This window comes from Lynx canadensis, chromosome B3 (genome assembly GCF_007474595.2).
Source record: "Lynx canadensis isolate LIC74 chromosome B3, mLynCan4.pri.v2, whole genome shotgun sequence".
NCBI lineage: Eukaryota > Metazoa > Chordata > Mammalia > Carnivora > Felidae > Lynx > Lynx canadensis.
Window position 1 is genome coordinate 145,981,732 of NC_044308.2, and position 18,235 is coordinate 145,999,966.

General features: G+C 51.9%; 1 protein-coding gene across 1 annotated transcript in view; it reads right to left on the minus strand.

Annotated features, from left to right (window-relative positions):
• LOC116738111 overlaps nucleotides 1-18,235 on the minus strand; it is a 34,089-nt gene that overhangs the window by 8,914 nt on the left and 6,940 nt on the right. Inside the window, exons 7-8 of the mRNA XM_036064288.1 lie at nucleotides 15,001-15,494; nucleotides 3,428-3,668 (exon numbers count right to left, since the gene is read on the minus strand). Of these exons, the coding sequence (XP_035920181.1) occupies nucleotides 3,428-3,668; nucleotides 15,001-15,494 (735 nt within the window). The remainder of the gene's footprint in view (nucleotides 1-3,427; nucleotides 3,669-15,000; nucleotides 15,495-18,235) is intronic.

The window sequence follows — 18,235 nt, forward strand, 5'->3', positions numbered from 1 at the left end:
ATTGAAGAATTCCTCCAAATCCATTAAAATTGGCTCTTTGATGAATAGCCAGTTGGCAGAAGCCACGGCAGCCCTGGGGGGGGGGCAGGTGGACCCTCCACTGGGGCTCCTTCAGCTCAGGAGCCGGCCCGAATTCCTTTCTGATTCGAGACCTGACTGGGCTTCCTCTTACTCCAACAACCAACACTCTTCACTGAAATCACTCAGGACAATCAGCACACACGCTTCGCCTAAAACATGTCCCAACAAGAGTGCTCGAAAAGCAGTCTTGAAAGTGCTGACATGAATGAAGGCCACTTTATCAGGATATCTAAATGCTTCTTAATCACGAAGAGAAAATCAACCAACTTAAAATATTTAGAACACAGTAATTATGAAAACAATGCTTCGGGGTGTTAGAAAATGTTTGAGATTAATGACCGTTTGAGGAAATAACTAATTTAAAAAGTTAACATGAATGCATCGATAAACTGTCCCCCAGACTTCTCATTTCTTACATGTCTTAGTTTCAAAATGAGTATAAATGAGATGTTGGCAAGCGAAGACTGAAGAATTAAATTCAAATCGTTAAAAAAGGAACTGTTCCAGCTTCTGCCAGCATCTCGGTCTTATTTTAGAAATGCAAATTATGCAGGTGTTGTTTTTCAGACTCGCAGGGCTGAGCAAAACCTCCCGAAAACCATTTCTTCATAACCATAAGCTATAAATTTGCCAAGTCTGTTTACTTGTTTCCCGAAATAGACCGTCCCTGTGACCTGTTTCCGGCCACCTGGTGCAGGTGTCCGGCCCCACACGCCGCCCCCTGGCCAACTCCACAACACCACTTCCAGAATAGCTGAATTAAATAAAAAGTAAACTAATTCATTACTGTCAGAACTCAGCTCTGGGTAGGGGGGCCACAACACCGTGTTGCTATGTCCTGTATCTACTCCAGAAAGACACGATTCATGCTTGCTAATTGACTGATAGGATTAAAAAGTTTGGCATGCTCGAAAATCTCTCACATTTTAAAGTCTCAGTGGTCTTAATTATTTTTCTCAGGAGCCACTTCAGACATACCCTGTCCTTTGATAGTTATCGCGCCTCTCACAGGGAGCAAGCTGTCTTCTCCCAGAAGCTGCCCGCACTGAGCCGAGCTCGGTGGCCCCAGGCCTGCCCTTCCTAGGCGCCTAGTCCTTGCAGTTGACCAAGAATTGTAAGCACAGAACACCACTCCTCATTCCGAAAAAAGTCTTTCACGGCGCGCTCTCTGTGCGGCATTCTTGTGGCGCTCCAAACACAGCTGCCCACACACACTCGTGAGCCGACACCAGGATCCAGATAGCGAGACCTCTCCTGCCACAGCCACACTGTCCTGTGGCCATGGGGGTCCTGGCAACTCACCCACACATGGCCTGTCCAGCCTCCAGCCCCTCTTCAGGGGCTCAGTTACTGCCCCGGACATGCTGGCACTATTCCAGTTTTAGAAAAGCATCAGAAAATCAGGAGGCTCTGAAATCCCTAAGGCACCCAGCTCTCGTCCCCTCCGGCCAGCCTGTCCCTGGGGGACAGTCCTGAGGACCAGCCGTCGATGCCCAAAAAACCCCACAGACAAGAGTAGAAAATAAAGGCCCCAGCAGGGCCGCTCTTACCTGAGGACACTGTGACTGTGGTTCCATGGCCCCAGAGATCGATACCGTAGTAATCACAGTGGTAGAGTCTCCATTTGCACCCATCAAAACCCTGGGGGCCTCACCTGGCATCGCCCCCTCTGGAGGCGTGCACTTCCAGGCTGCACGGAGGCCGACCCTCCAAGTCACTGTTATCTGGAGGGTCCTGGACCCCCTCACTGGCCCTGGTCCCCACACCCCACTGCCCCTGAGACCCCATGTTCTGGCCTGGCCCCTCAGAAGCCAGACCACCGCCTGCCTGGGCCGCCCGACTACAAACCGCAGCCCCGAACAGGAACTCAGAAGTCCAATCAGCCCCAAGGGCCACTGCCCCGGACGGCAAGTGCATCAGGGCCACAGACCCCAATTATGTTGATTATACCACAGTCACGGGGGCCCCCCAGGAGGCTTCAGTTACGTGGCCAGGCCACTCAAAGGAGCCGCCTTGTCCCCAACTGTGGAAAGGTGATCTCCAGCCCCGTGTCTGGGGGACCCTGTCTCTGCCTCCATTTCCTGGCCTCCAAAATGCCCCAAACCCTAGATCTCCCCAAGTGCAGCCAGAGTGGGAAGGGTGAGGACCCACCTGAAGACACGGTGACCAGGGTCCCGGGGCCCCAGTAGTTGAACCAGTTGTCACATTGTGACAATGTTGGTGGGGCCCCAGACAAGAAGTGGGGCCTGGCTAAGGCCTCGGTCCACCTCAGATCACAGCCAGTGGGGCTGAGAGGACCAGGTGGCCCCTGAAGCTGAGGGTGGCTGAGGTCCCCGGAGAGCCTGGCCACCAAGCCAGCCCTAGATCCGAGACCCTGGCACCCTCCGTTTTCTCCCCAAATGCAGCCAAAACCTCCCGACAGAGAGAGGAGAGGAAAGCCGGGAGGACTCACCTGAGGACACCGTCACCACGGTTCCTTGGCCCCAGTAGTCAAAGTAGTCACATTGACACGGGCCCCGCTAAGGGGTGTACAAAAACCTCACCCCCTGACCACTGCCTGGCTTCCTGAATCCTCAGGTGTGAGCCCCCTCCAGCCCTGGACACGGAGCCCCCTCCCTCTGCCAACCTGCCTTCCACAGGCCGGAGGCCCCGCTCCCTGCAGAAAGGCCATCGGCAAGGTGGGAACCCCATAGCCTCAGAAGCAGCCCTCTGGCCTCCCCAGAAGGCCCCACACAGACCAAGGAGCCTCCGGATATTTCTTCCTCAGCCCCGAGACAGAGGGAGCAGACAGAAAGTCATCTTACCTTGGGAGACGGTGACCTGGGTACCTTGGCCCCAGATACCAAAAGCATTGCACAGGGATACAGTCCCTGCTTCTCCCCAGACAAAAATCTTCCCTGGCCCCTTGCACGGGCTGGGACTCATTCCCCAAGGATGCAGCGGACACAGCTGGCTTCCCTGCCCCCAGCCGCCCAACCCCAGGGCACGAGGGAGGCAGGCAGGGGTGCAACTACTCGAGGAGATGGTGACCGGGATGCCCCGTCCCCACATGTCGAGCTCATAGCGACACTAGTGTGCCGGGCCAGCCCCTAGCACACAAATATCCAGGCCCGGCCCCAACCCTGCTCTGCCACAACTTCTCCTTCCAGCCAACACCTGTCCCCGGGGCTTCTCTTCTCTCTGCCGGCTCTCAGCTTGCTTACCACCAGGGGCCCTGTCAGCTCTAAAGGCTAGTCCATAATGGGGCTGGGGCCCAGCAGGCCTCAGGCACTCAGCCCATGGTGGAGCTGTGACCGGCCCAGGGACCTGGCCTGAGGCCCCCAGAGCAGGTGCAAGGGGGACTCACCTGAGGAGACGGTGACCAGGGTGCCCTGGCCCCAAAACTGGAAGTAATCATAGGCACAGTGAGCTGTCCCTGTGCTGGGGAGTGCAGAACCCCCCACAGCCAGGGTCCCCAGGGAGCCCCAGGAACTAGAAAGTCTGTTTTCTGCTTGAAGAGATGATCCACCCTGGGCCCTGGCATGTTCCTTCCTGACCTCAGTCTCCTGGCCCGGGCTTTGGATGTCCTTCCCGACACCCGACTCCCTTTGGTCCCGAGGTCACGTTCTCGCTGCTCTGCCTTCCCATGACCTTCACTGCCTGGGGCCCAGTGTTGCCCTCCCTCCCTGAACCACTGGCCAAGCTGCGCCCCAGCACCCAGTCCGCTGCATACACCATGCCTCCCCTGGGGCCTTGGCGACCCAGTCCGTCCCTCTGGCTGGAACGCGTCTCTCTGTCATGACCACTTGGGAAATCCCCTGGCCTTCTGTGACCAGCTCAACACCACTCCCTCCCCTCCCCCGGCTTCGTTGGGTTGCCCAGCGACTCCCGCCCCTGGCCCTGCAGTGAGCCCCAGAGAATGAGCAGCTGGCCGCCCTGGGAGTGCTCTGGCACTGGGTTTCTGTAGAGCTGTCGGTCACGGTGGCCCTGGTTAGCACTATGGTTCCTGGCTTAGCCAAAACCCCACGGGCTGTAAGGCAGGCGAGGGGGAGCTTGGTGGTGGGCCACAGGGCACACAGGAGACCCGGACCTCCATCCGCCATCATTCCTGAGTCACGAGCACACAATGATCAAAATGTTGAAGGCCTCCCCTGCGCATTTTCCCTCTTTCTTTCAGAAATAAGAGCAGATCCAAGGCTGGGTCCATGAGCCACCTGCATTTGAGCTGTGTTGTCTGAGAACATCCCCAGTGGTGGCCCGTGGGCCCCACCCAGGCTCATGGCTGACCAGAGAGGTGGGCCCCATGGGGCCAGAGTCTCAGTCTGTGAGACTGCCCCTCCTCGGCTCACACAGGTAGAGGCAGCAGCATCTACGTCGTTAACTCTGCCCACTCATGTCTTCTGTGGACCAGGACTCCCAGGAGGCCAGGGCCACACCAAGCCCTTCATGCCCCCGGGGAGAGATGTCTGTGTTCCCACCCATCAGACCTGGGGCCGAGTGCCGGGACCCACAGGCTCCCATGGGCCGGCTGTGAGTGTCGCGGGTGTGTGTGACAGGGCGGGGGGAGACAGAAGGGAGACAACCAAGGACTGGGAGGGACGAGGAGACCCCGAGGCTTGTGGCCGAGCAGGTGAGGGAAGGCCATGCTAGAAGCACATGTGTCTGTGCGCCTGTGGGTTTGGGTGCATCACTCCAGGCACAGGGACAACCAGAGCCCTGATCCAGGCTGGGCTGTGGGCCTGGAGAAGAGTGGCAGGTGGCTTGGTTGTAGACGGACTCAAGATGGCCTATGTGCCCTTTGAAGAAGCTGAGGGTCTTTCTCTGGAAAGTTCTGTCTAGTATGGCATGGAGGATGGATGTGGGCTGGGCTGGGGCCACCAGGAGTAGGAAGGCCGTGGGGCTGTGGGAGGCAGAGGGCAGGGATGGCAGGCGTGTCTGAGGTGGGGCTCCCAAGAAGCAGGACAAAGGCTGGGGCTCCAGGTCACTGGCCTGGTCTTTGGGAAATGGGGGCAATGCTGGAGGTGTAGGCACAGCAATGGTGCAGGTGGTGATGTTGGCCTCAGGTGGGAGGTGCCGGGGAGACCCTGCTGTGATGCTGGGGCTCAGGACCTCTCCAGAAACAGCTGGACCGCAGCATGTGGACAGTGTCCGGGTCTGGGGCAATGAGGGTGAGCCTGGGGGGTGCTGTGGGGATGCCCTGTGTGAAGGCGGATAGGCTCAGTGGCCCGGAGGTGTCTGTGGAGGAAGCAGGCGGGGGAGGAGAGGCAGGGGTGAGGTGGGGAGAGTGGAGTAGGAACAGGGACTCTGTAGCCTGAGTGAGAACTGGCCAGTCCTGGGGACCCGGGGGCCAGGGCAGACTGAGGAGTGGGGCATGGCCTGTGCCTTCTCCCCACTGCCATGCCCAGCCTCCAGTGCCTGCCCTCCACGGCCCGTGGGGGTGGCTTCTGGCTTGCAGACCGGGCTTCCTGCAGCCCCAGCCCCTTTATGGAGGCTCTTTGTGCTGTGGTCTTGGCTCTGGGGCCTCCTGTCTCCTTTTAGGGACCAAAGGGCAAGGTCTGCTTCTGGCCCTTGAGGAAGCACCTGCTCTGGCTTTCTAGGGCCTTCCGTTCCTGGCTGGGGCAGGGAAGGTGCCCTTCATGCCCTGCTGGCCCTCCCCCACAGTAGAGAGCCAGCCAGGCTGCAGGCATCGTCTGGCCTGCAGAGGACCCAGTTCAGCTCTCGTAGACCAGTGTGTCCTATCGGGCCCCTGGGCAGGGTAGGAGCTGACCTCAGCAGAGCTCTTTGAGCCTTCTAGAAAGATCTCTGACCTGTCATCCCTGGTTTTTCCTGGCAATCCATGTGGAGTTTGGGTCGGGGCAGCTGTGGTGGGTCCTGAGCCTGCAAACCATGCTGCTGGCTGTGGTCATGCCCAGGCTGGGCTCCTTCTGCAGCATCCCACAGCCCAGTTCCAGGAGCCTGCCCTTGCCCCTCTCTCCACCACAAGCACATGTCAGGGAAAGGACATGGGTGTCACAGGTGGGTGCCCCAGTGAGTGCCGGGCATGGTGTCTGGATCGGTGTAATGAGGTTTCCAGAATGGGGCTATCTGCTCAGTCTTCCAGGCTCTGCCCATAGCTTCAGCCTCCAGGGGCCCTACCCCTTCCAGAATGGAGACTGAGAAGGTGTCTCCTGGCTCGGCTGCTTACGAGCAAGACTCCAGTGCAGCTGAAGGCTGAACCCCTGGGAGGGGAGGGGAGGGCACCCTGTCACTCAGCTCCCCTGTTAGTCATGGCATGTCCATGCAAGTGCTTCTGAAAACAGCCAGTGAGCTAAGAGTGGCTAGATGGGGCCTTGAGGTCCTTCCAGGCCTTGGTGGGCTAATCACACTCTAGGGTCGCATTCCCCCAGGATCGGACACTGTGGTAGACCAGATGGCCAGAATGCAAGTAGTTGAAAAAATTCCTAATGTGCACAGGGAGAGGCTTTGTGTCTGAGATTTGCCTTGATGGCCTCTGCCATCAGGGAACTTACTCCTGAGCACTTTCCCCCAGAAGGAAGGTCCTTATGCATGAGAAACATGACAGGAAAGCCCTTCTTGCGTCACTTGTTAGACCAGAAGCAACACAAGAGCAAATGGCTGCTGCCGCTGATAAACCAACAGTTGTGAGAAGCCACCAAAGGGAATAGAAAGGAACGAGAAACTGAATTTCCCTCCTCAAATACCCTATGATGAGCAAAAAAAGAGTAAAAACCAGAAAGAAGGCAAGAGCTTACAAACAAACAAACAAACAAACAAACAAAATGGGTGGGAACACAAACTCATGCTACCGTCAAAGAAAGAGCGAGAGTCCAGCGGCTGCTGGCACGCTCCCCACTTCACCCCTACGGCCCACAAGATGCAGTGGGGAGTTAACAAAGTCCGGAGCAGGCCCACATGTTCCTCCCGTTCCTGAGGGAAGGGGCTGGCCACGGGGTCCGCATGCCACAGGACAGAGCACTTTCAGTGCACGGGACAAAGGATCCACAGCGTCAGTCTTCTCAGTGAGTGAGGAGTCAGGACAGGAGTCTGCCCAGATGCCGAGGCTATGGGGTAGTGGTCGGGGGCCTCTGTGGAAGTCTGGCTGGTCCTCCGTGGTGGGAGAGGGGCTGCTGCCGGCACTGGCTCCTGAAGCAGGAGGGACGGCCAGGAGCAAACGCACTCTCATTGTCAGTCTGGCTTTTTGTTCAAGAAAGGAAGCCCCAGCTTCTCCTGAATCTCCTTGTCCAGACCATATCCTTGTGTCCATCTGGGGCCTCCATCATGGTCTTGTCCCCCGGACCTAGGAGTGTTGGTTCTCTTTTCGCTGGGGTCCAAGAGCACATACTGCTGGATGGACACCTCATTTCAACCTGCTCTCTGGCTGGCATGGGAGCTGCCACAAGGACGGGGAGGGCGGCCACAATGGGCCATTAGTGATGGAAGCAGTGGCTCCAAGGCTTGGGTACTCAGGGCAGTACCCCTCCCCCCAGAGTAGGACAAGCCTGTCCCTCTGGTCAGTCCCTGCAATGACCTGGACATTCACAGAACCTCAGAGATCATGACATCTCCTTCTCCCCTTCTTTTCCTGAAGGCTGGGCTGAAGCAGATCAGGCCAAGCTCAATCCTCAGCCAACGGCACTGAGGGGTGTCTGTGGCACGATGTCCCCCTTGCCGTTCCCTCGCCATTGCTGGCATGCTCTCGCGCCGGGGGGGGGGGGTTTCCAGCTGTATGCACTTTTGAGGCAGTGTTCAAGTTTTTCTCTTGCGGGTTGTCCTGACTTGGCCTCAGAGGCTCTCACCCACTCTCCCCACAGACTCCTGTCATCAAAGGCTCCCAACGAGAGTGAGTGAATGGGAAGAGCCAAGTAGCCTCAGAATTCTTGGGGCGCTCCCAATGGCCATCGGTCAAGGCTTGGCACCTAAACTGTATTAGAGAAAGTGGATGCTCTTTGGATAAAGGGTCTGGGTGGGCAGAACCAGGAATCATGGCTCCCTCAGTTACCAGAGCATGAAGACAATGAGGGGCTGCCACCACAGCCACTGACCCACCAGAGTTGGCTCCTGTGTGGTGAGTTGCTTTCCTGTTGGTGGCTCCCTAAGGCCCCTGCAGTGGGTAGACCAGTTGGTTTTCTTGGAGTAAGGAAGAGGCAAGAGTGTGCAGAGGTGCAGCTACGTCCTGCTCCACATTTACCACGATTTTCCTTGGTAAGACTCTTGAATGCTCTGAGGCTTAAGATCCCTCATATGCAGAAACACAGGTAATAGCATCTTGCTTACGAGAGTCTTGTGGGATTAAGAGGTAGTGATGCATAAGAGGCCCCTGGTGACAGGAACTCACAGAGAGAAGATCTAAGGAGAGTCATCAGCTATGACATGGAGGCTGAAATATTTGCCTCCATAAAATTTAAAAGTCATTTTATTTTACTTTATTTCATCACGATGAGTGCATTCCTATCTCACCTGCCCCCTCCCCTGCCCTTCTGTAACCATCATTTAGCTCTTTATAGATAAGAGTGTTTTTTTTTAAATTTAGGGAGAGAGGTTAGGGGGAGAGGCAAAAGTGGCGGGAGAGAGAGAGAGAGAGAGAGAGAGAGAGAGAGAGAGAGAGAATCCCAAGCAGGCTCCATGCTGTGCATGGATGTGGGGCTTGATCCCAGGACACTGGGATCTTGACCTGAGCCAAAATCAAGAGTCAGATGCTCAAGTGACAAAGCCACCAAAGGGCCCTAAGAGTCTGTTTTTTGGCTTGTCTCTTTTTCTTTGTTCCTATGTTTTGTTTCTTAAATTCATATATGAGTGAAATCATATATTTGTCTTTCTTTGATTGACTTATTTAGCTTAGTATAATTCATTCTAGCTCCATCCACATCCTTGCAAATGGCAAGGCTCCATTCTTTTTCATCACTGAGTAGTATTCCATTGTATACATATACCACATCTTTATCTGTTCATCAGTTGGTGGACATTTGAGCTCTTTCCATAATTTGGTTATTGTTGATAGTGCTGCTATAAACATTGGGGTGCATGTGCCCCTTTAAATTAGTATTTTTGTATCCTGTGGGTAAATACCCAGTAGTGCAATTCCTGGATCATAGGGTAGTTCTATTTTTAACGTTTTGAGGAATGTCCATACTGTTCTCCAGAGTGGCTGCACCGGTTTGCATTCCCACTGACAGTGGAAGAAGGTTCCTGTTTCTCCACATCCTTGACAACACTTGCTGTTTCCTGAGTTGTTAATTTTAGCCATTCTGACAGGTGTGAGGTGAGGTGGTACCTCATCATGATTTTAATTTGTATTTCCATGATGACGACTGATGTTGAGCATCTTTTCATGTGTCTGTTGGCTACCTGTAGGTCTTTGGAGAAATGTCTGTTCATGTGTTCTCCCCATTTTTATATTGGATTATTTGGGTTTTTTTGGGGTGTTGAGGTTAAGTTTTTTATAGATTTTTGATACTAACCCTTTATGAGATATGTCATTTTCAAATATCTTCTCCCATTCTGTCAGTTGTCTTTTAGTTTTGTTGATCATTTCCTTCACTGTGAAGAAGCTTTTTATCTTGATGAGGTCCCAATAGTTCATTTTTGCTTTTGTTTCCCTTGCCTCTGGAGACATGTCTAGTAAGAAGTCACTGTGATCAAGGTCAAAAATGTTGCTGCCTGTTTTCTCTTGTAGGATTTTGATGTTTTCCTGTATTACATTTAAGTCTTTCATCCATTTTGAGTTTATTTTTGTGTATGCTGTAAGAAAGTGGTCCAGTTTCAATCTTCTGCGTGTTGCTGTCCAGTATTCCCAACGCCATTTGTTGAAGGGACTGTCTTTTTCCTATTGGATATTCTTGCTTGCTTTGTTGAAGATTTGTTGACCATATAGCTGTGGATCCATTTCTGGGCTTTGTATTCTGTTCCATTGATCTGTCTGTTTTTGTGCCAGCACCACACCATCTTTAAACTTTTTTTTTTTTAACTTTTTAAATTTATTTTTGGGACAGAGAGAGACAGAGCATGAACGGGGGAGGGGCAGAGAGAGAGGGAGACACAGAATCGGAAACAGGCTCCAGGCTCTGAGCCATCAGCCCAGAGCCCGACGCGGGGCTCGAACTCACGGACCGCGAGATCGTGACCTGGCTGAAGTCGGACGCTTAACCGACTGCGCCACCCAGGCGCCCCTGCACCATCTTGATGCTTACAGCTTTGTAATGCAGCTTGAAGTCTGGAATCATAGTGTTTCCAGCTTGTCTTTTCTTTTTCAAGATTGCTGTGCATATTTGCCATCTTTTGTTGTTCCATACATATTTTAGAATTATTTGTTCCAGCTCTGTGAAGAATGCTGATGCTTTCTTTTAATATAATTTATTGTCAAATTGGTTTCCATACAACACCCAGTGCTCATCCCAACAAGTGCCCCCCTTCAATGCCTATCACTCACTTTACCCTCTCCCCCACCCCACATTCACCCTCAGTTTGTTCTCAGCATTTGAAACTCTCTTATCATTTGCCTCCCAATCTCTCTGTAACTTTCTTTTCCCCTTCCCCTCCCCCATGGTCTTCTGTTAAGTTTCTCAAGATTCACATATGAGTGAAAACATATGGTATCTGTCTTTCTCTGCCTGACTTATTTCACTTAGCATAACACTCTCCAGTTCCATCCACGGTGATGCAAATGGCCATATTTCATTCTTTCTCATTGCCAACTAGTATTCCATTGTATATATAAACCACATCTTATTTATCTATTTGTCAATTGATGGACATTTAGGCTCTTTCCATAATTTGTCTATTGTTGAAAGTGCTGCTATAAACATTGGGGTACATGTGCGCCTATGCATCAGCACTCCTGTATCCCTTGGGTAAATTCCTAGCAGTGCTATTGCTGGGTCATAGGGTAATTCTATTTTTGATTTTTTTTCAACGTTTATTTATTTTTTTGGGACAGAGAGAGACAGAGCATGAACAGGGGAGGGGCAGAGAGAGAGGGAGACACAGAATCGGAAACAGGCTCCAGGCTCTGAGCCATCAGCCCAGAGCCTGACGCGGGGCTCGAACTCACGGACCGCAAGATCGTGACCTGGCTGAAGTCGGACGCTTAACCGACTGCGCCACCCAGGCGCCCCTATTTTTGATTTTTTGAGGAACCTCCACACTGTTTCCCAGAGAAGCTGCACCAGTTTGCATTCCCACCAACAGTGCAAGATGGTTCCCATTTCTCCACATCCTCGCCAGCATCTATAGTCTCCTGATTTGTTTATTTTAGCCACTCTGACCGGTGTGAGGTGATATCTCAGTGTGGTTTTGATTTGTATTTCCCTGATGAGGAGTGATGTTGAACATCTTTTCATGTGTCTGTTGGCCATCTGGATGTCTTCTTTGGAGAAGTGTCTATTCATGTCTTCTGCCCATTTCTTCACTGGATTATTTGCTTTTCAGGTGTGGAGTTTGGTGAGTTCTTTATAAATTTTGGATACTAACCTTTTATCCTATATGTCATTTGCAAGTATCTTTTCCCATTCCGTTGGTTGCCTTTTAATTTGTTGATTGTTTCCTTTGCAGCACAAAGGCTTTTTATCTTGATGAGGTCTCAATAGTTCATTTTTGCTTTTAATTTCCTTGCTTTTGGAGATGTAAGAAATTGCAGGTCTCAATAGTTCATTTTTGCTTTTTAATTTCCTTGCTTTTGGAATAAGAAATTGCTATGGCTGAGATCAAAGAGGTTTTTTCCTGCTTTCTCCCCTAGGGTTTTGATGGTTTCCTGACTCACATTCAGGTCCTTCATCCATTTTGAGTTTACTTTTGTGTATGGTGTAAGAAAGTGGTCTAGTTTCATTCTTCTGCATGTTGCTGTCCAGTTCTCCCAGCACCATTTGTTAAAGAGACTGTCTTTTTTCCATTGGATATTCTTTCCTGCTTTGTCAAAGATTAGTTGGCCATACATTTGTCTCTATTTGTCTCTATAGAATAGAGTCTCTATTCTATTCCATTGGTCTCTATTCTATTCCATGTTTCTGTTTTTGTGCCAATAACATACTGTCTTGATGATTACAGCTTTGTAGTAGAGGCTAAAGTCTGGGATTGTGATGCATCCTGCTTTGGTTTTCTTCTTCAATATTACTTTGGTTATTTGGGGTCTTTTGTGGTTCCATACAAATTTTAGGATTGTTTGTTCTAGTTTTGAGAAGAATGCTGGTGCAATTTTGATTGGGATGCATCGAATGTGTAGATTGCTTTGGATAGTATTGACATTTTAACATGTTCTTTTGATCCATGAGCATGGAAAGTCTTTCCATTTCTTTGTGTTATCTTTAATTTCTTTCATCAGTGTTTTATAGTTTTCAGCCTACAGATCTTTTAACTCTTTGGTTAGGTTTGTTCCTAGGTATCTTATTATTTTTGGTGCAATTGTAAATGGTATTGATTCCTTAATTTTTCTTTCTGTTGTTTCATTATTGCTGTATAGAAATGCAACAGATTTTTGTATGTTGATTTTATATTCTGAAACTTTGCTGAATTCATGTATTAATTCTAGCAATTTTTTGGTGGAGTCTTTTGGGTTTTCTACATAGAGCATCATATTGTCTGCAAATCGTGAAAGTTTGGCTTCTTCCTTGCCAATTTGAATGCCCTTTATTTCTTTTAGTTGTCTGATTGCTGAGGGCAAAGATTCCCACACTATGTTAAATAGTAATGATGAGAGTGGGCATTTCTGTATTGTTCCTGACCATAGAGGAAAAGCTCTGTTTTTCCCGATTGAGGATGACATTAGCTGTAAGATTTTCATATATGGCCTTTATGATGTTGAGGTATGTTCCCTCAGTCCCTACTTTGTTGAGGGTTTTTATCAAGAATGGATGCTGTACTTTGTCAAATGCTTTTTCTGCATCTGTTGAGAGGACCAGATGGTTCTTATCCTTTCTCTTATTAATATGATGTATCACGTTGATTGATTTGTGAATACTAAACCACCATTGCATTCTGGGAATAAATCCCACTTAAACATTGTGCATGACTTTTTAAACATACTGTTGGATTTGGTTTGCTAGTATTTTGTGAGGATTTTTGCATCCATGTTCACGAGAGATGTTGGCCTGTGGTTCTCGTTTTTGGTGGTGTCTTCATTTCATTTTATTATTAGGGTAATGCTGACATCATAGAATGAGTTTGGAAGTTTTTCTTTCTCTTGAATTTTATGGAACAGTTTGAGAGGAATGGGTATTAACTCCTCTTTAAATGTCTGGTAGAATTGGAGACTGAAATCTCGTCACGAGAAAATGGCTGCCTTGGCTCAAATGTTTCTGCTTCTCCTTTTCTGTGTGATGCTCATGAGCTGTTTGTTTTGTTTGTCATCTTGTCCACAAGTGCTTCCCCTCAGTGGGCACAGTAAGACCACTCACACTTGCTGAGAGGACAGACATGTTAGTCTCCATCCTATCCTAGCTGTTCATGTCATGATTCCTGCTTTTCAACTCCCAAAAGAAGTTTTCCATTTCAAGCTGCCCTTCTCTGCTCTTTGAGTATGCAGTGGTTGCTCTGTTGTGACAACGTCCCGCAATGTGTGGCCTCCGCTCTGCGAGGTGTGAAAGCCCTGGCTCCTTGTCATGCCCACTTCCTTCCCGCCTCTGGTCACAGGGTCCTCCTCGGACCTCTGCTCTCCTACTAAACGGTGTGCCTAGCTCTGCCTCCACCCCTCCCACCTGGGTCCACCTCATTGACGTCCTTGGGCACCTAGCTCTCCGCGTGCAGCCGCGGCTGTCACCTGCCCTGACCTGGCACTTTTGCCGGGGGGGAAATTTCTGCTTTGTCGGGACAGAACCCATCTCCTCTCTGTTCAGTCTCCCCAGCCGCTTGGGTCTCAGCCTCATGTTTTAACCACATTAGTATTTTCCACGGGTTTTGTGGCCCCAGCTTCTCCGTGCATCTATTGGTGGCTGACGTATTTCACGAACAATTTTGCCATGTGGGGGTTATAGAAACCTCTTCACTGGATTCTTGAATGTTCAAACTGTTTTTCAGTAGTGTGACTTTTTCTTGTTGTCGATAAGGCACTTTATTTCTAAAACTGAGACATAATTGACATATAACGTTGTGTAAGTTTAAGGTGTCCACGTATGATTGTTATGGCAGAGCTAACACCCCATGGGGGGTCACATAATTATCATTTCTTTTTCGTGTTGGGAATAATTAGGATGTGGTCTCTCAGCAAGTAGGAAGTTTACGATACAGTATCGCTGACTGCACTCCCTAGGCTGTGCATCGGACCTCCAGAACTGTTTCATCTACTAGTCGTAAGTTTACACCCCAAACCACGTCTCCCCTGCTCCCCCACCTCCAGCCCTTGGTTGCCATCTTTTGACCTTCTGTTTCGAGGAGTTCGGCTTTTTAAGTTTCTGTACATAAGTGAGATCACACAGCGTCTTTCTGTGGCTCGTGTCACTCTCCATAATGCCCTCGAGGCCCACCCGTGTGGGCCGACAGCAGGATTTCCTTTGGGTGGCTGAGTGACACAGTCCACAGTGTGGACTCCACGTCTTCTCTATGTGTCCGCCCGAGGTGGACACTTAGCTTGATGCCACGTCTTCAGGGGCCTTATTCTGGAAGGACAGACAGGCTCCCGCCTTCCCCTGTGACCTGTCGTGCTGCTCACGGCTGCCTGGCGCTGACCGTGGGGTCAGAAGCGGAGGAGCCTGTGTCTCCCCTTTCTGAGGAGTTCGTCTTTTTGAATCCTGCCCAAGTCGATTCTTTCCAACGCTAACTAACGAAAGAAGAGGAGGGAAGATGTATTTTAAGATGGAATTCATACGCTCCATCCTGGCACAGGCACAAACTGCGGCCGACAGGGAGCCTCGCGCGCCTGAGACGAGGGACCCAGCGTGCAACGGCCGGCACGCGGCGTCGCGGGGGTCCCGCAGGACGCTGGTCACGTGTGCGCCCGTCCTCCGGTGCGCGTACGCGCCTGCGCGGCCTTGGGGCCCCGCGCGTCACCGCCACGCGCACAGCGTCTTCCTTCGTCCCCGAGGCTGGACCGTGCGTCTTGACGGCCGTCGCGGGCGTTGTGTTTCCCGTCACAAGTCCCGCTGCTCCGTTCATTGCTTTCCACTGGTGACGGATGATCGGGTGGACGTGTCCTTCTGTGGCCCGGTTTCCCTGGGGACTCCTCCTCCGGTGCGGGTGCGGCTCGCTGCTGTTCTCCCAATGCCGATACTGTTCCAGTTCACACTCGCACTCGTCGTCTCCCGAAGTGACCCCCTGGACGCGCTCTTTTTGTAGCGTCTCGTCGGAGGGAGGACGGGGCGGACGCCGGGGCGGGGCAGCCTCGGGAGCTCCGCGGCCCGGGGACGGGGACGGGGACGGGGTGGGCGGGCGGCTGGGGTGACCCGCGCTGGGCACCGAGGGGCCCTGCGGACCGCGGTCCCCGCCCCCCGCGGGTCGTGGCACACGAGGCGCTGGGACCAGGGAGAGGTGTTCGTGGGCAGAACGCCGGGCCTTCTCGGCTGTCCTGTGGCCTCCGTCACGTGGGCTCTGCAGGTGTCAGCGGCTCGTGGCTCCTCCCTGCGTCCTGTGCATTCGCGTTACCTCAGTCTCCCTAGGGTCACTAAAAATGGACGTTCCCCTCGCCACGATTCTACATGCGTGTCTCCGCCGATTCTGGGAAGCTGAGGGGCAAGGGCTGTGTGGGGGGGGGAGGGGGGAGGGGGGGGGGGGGGGGGGGTCCCGGAAGGAGGAAGTCACAGGCGGTGGGAACTGCGAGCCTCTACCACGCCCAGGAGCTCCTGGGACTCAAGCTGCTTCCCCTCCTTCTCCACTCGGCTCTGCGTCCCCAGAGGGGACCTGTATCCAGTACCTGGCCCGGCTCTCCGGCCTCCGGTCCAACCAGCTCCGGGCCCCACCCCCGCCCCGGCAGGTGCAGCCCCCCTCCCCCCCCGCCCCCCCCCCCCCCGAACATCCCCAGGGGGACCTGCTGCTCCCCCAGCTCCCCGCCTGCCCGCCCGCTGGTGGCCTGGCCGCATTCGTGCCTCTCTCCACCCTTTACTGCTGCCTTTGGGGTTGGTTAATTAAACAATATTTTCAGTATTTCATTTATGCTCCTCTGTTGGCATCACAGCTCCTTCTGCCTGACAGTGACGACTGTACGCTCGTTGTACGGTGTTCATGGCTCCCGCACATGCACACGCCCCCCCCCCTCCCCCCCCCGCAAGCAGGCTCTTTTACTTAAAATGGGTATGTCTTTTGCATGAAACCTTCCAACTATCTATTGGTTGGATAAAGTTTCAATTAAATTGAAATTTAATTGAATTTATTATTTCAAATAATTTTATTTCCAATAGTCTGTATTATCTGTATTGAATGTTGGTTGTATATGTGTGTACATTCATATGAAGATTTTCATTATTCAGCTTGTATAATATAGACTCGAAAACATTATACTTTTTATAATTAAATATTAATGTCTTACATATGGATTTACTCTGTAAGGAAGAATTGAAGGGGTTAGTCCCCCAAGTTCACGCACATGGAAAATATATTTGAATGCCCGTGTTTTGGGTCATAAAATTCTTGAGTCATATTTTCTCTCCAACAGAGTTTTATGGGCATAAATAAGCTTTCATTTTCTTTTGAGAAATCAGGTCAGATTGGTTCTCCTCTTGTCAATGATCTGATCTCCTTTTGCTTATTTCGAAGTTGTCAATTGCAAAATGAACAAATCTTTTAGAATTTCTAATGTTTAATCTTGAGAGAGAGAGAGAGAGAGAGCAGGGGAGGGGCAGAGAGAGAGGGAGACACAGAATCCAAAGCAGGCTCCAGGCTCCGAGCTGTCAGCACAGAGTCTGACGCGGGGCTCGAACTCATGAACCTCAAGATCATGACCTGAGCCGAAGTCGGACACTTAACTACCTGAGCCACCCAGGCGCCCCTCCTGCCTTTTAGAATTTCTAAAAGAAAGAAGAGTTTTACCAGAGCGCAAGTGAAGCCGCTGCTGGGACCCACACTTGCTCCGGAAGCAACCTTTAGTGTGGGGGATTCTCACATGAAGAGATACAGATCTTCATGAACAAAGAACATTCCAGAAAGTCACCGACTCATGTCCTGTTTCCAGTACGTTCAAGGCTGCAGTCTCCAACCTTATGGGAACGTGGGGAGGTCTTACTCTTATCTTTCTGTTTGCAATGTTTCCTGCAGGTTATTTGCCGCTGAAGTAGACGTATGGCATGTGCTCAGGGCAGAGAAGGAGCCCCTGCTGGGAAGTCTGGTCGTGTCGTTCTGGCCTTGGTCAAAGTAGAGCCTTCCTGGGCACTCAGGAAGTGCCTTAAAGCTGAATATCTCCTGTATTTTATTGAGCCCAGTAACTGTATTGACTGCTCTGGGTTGTTTTTTTCCTGAGAAGTTTAATAATGTTCTGGAACACTGTTCGAACACTGTTTTGAATCCTGTTGGTTGGTTTAAGATTCCCTATCGTCTTTCTGCAACTGGCGGGACTGGTGGGACTGCAGTGAGGGGCAGCCCCCAGGACCCCCAGGTGTGAGCATGTGTGAGGTGTGGTGACGGGCTTCCACAGGTCTCTGGCGTTGGGGGTGTGTGACCTCTGAGGTTTCCATGCAGACGACCCGCAGGGTGACACTGACTCCAGGGAGGAGGCTTCTGGGTGGAGGGACCCCCCCCCACACACAACAAGGCCCCCCTCAGAGCAAGTGTGGGCCTCGTGAGTGACTGTGGGGTTTTCTCTGAGACGGGGGGGGGGCTCTGGGAGGGTTTCCAGCAGGTGCATGGGGTGGGGGAGGGTCCAGAGAAGGTCTTGGAAGGCCTGCTGTTGCCACTTAGGGTGGTGGGGTGCACCGGGAGGCATGGGGTGCACAGGCGGGCCATGGGCCCCAAGCAGGCCATGCACAGTGGGCTGTGTGGTGTCCTCTGAGTGTGTAGGGCTTCACAGTGGAGCCTACAGGGTTTGGGGTGGATTAGACATGGGGAGTGAGACAGAGCAGCCGTGAGTATGGGTGGCCACGGAGAAGGAGCAGAGGGTGTGCAGTGGTGGGGCAAGCTCCAGGGAGGTGCCAGTGCCCAGGTGGCGTGTGGGCATCTGGTCCATCCAGGGCCAGGACCATCAGTGTGTAAATGGTGTTTGAGCCGGAGGACCGGAGGACGTGGAGGGATGCATGCAGGAGGACTAGGACCCTCGTCCCGGGTCCTC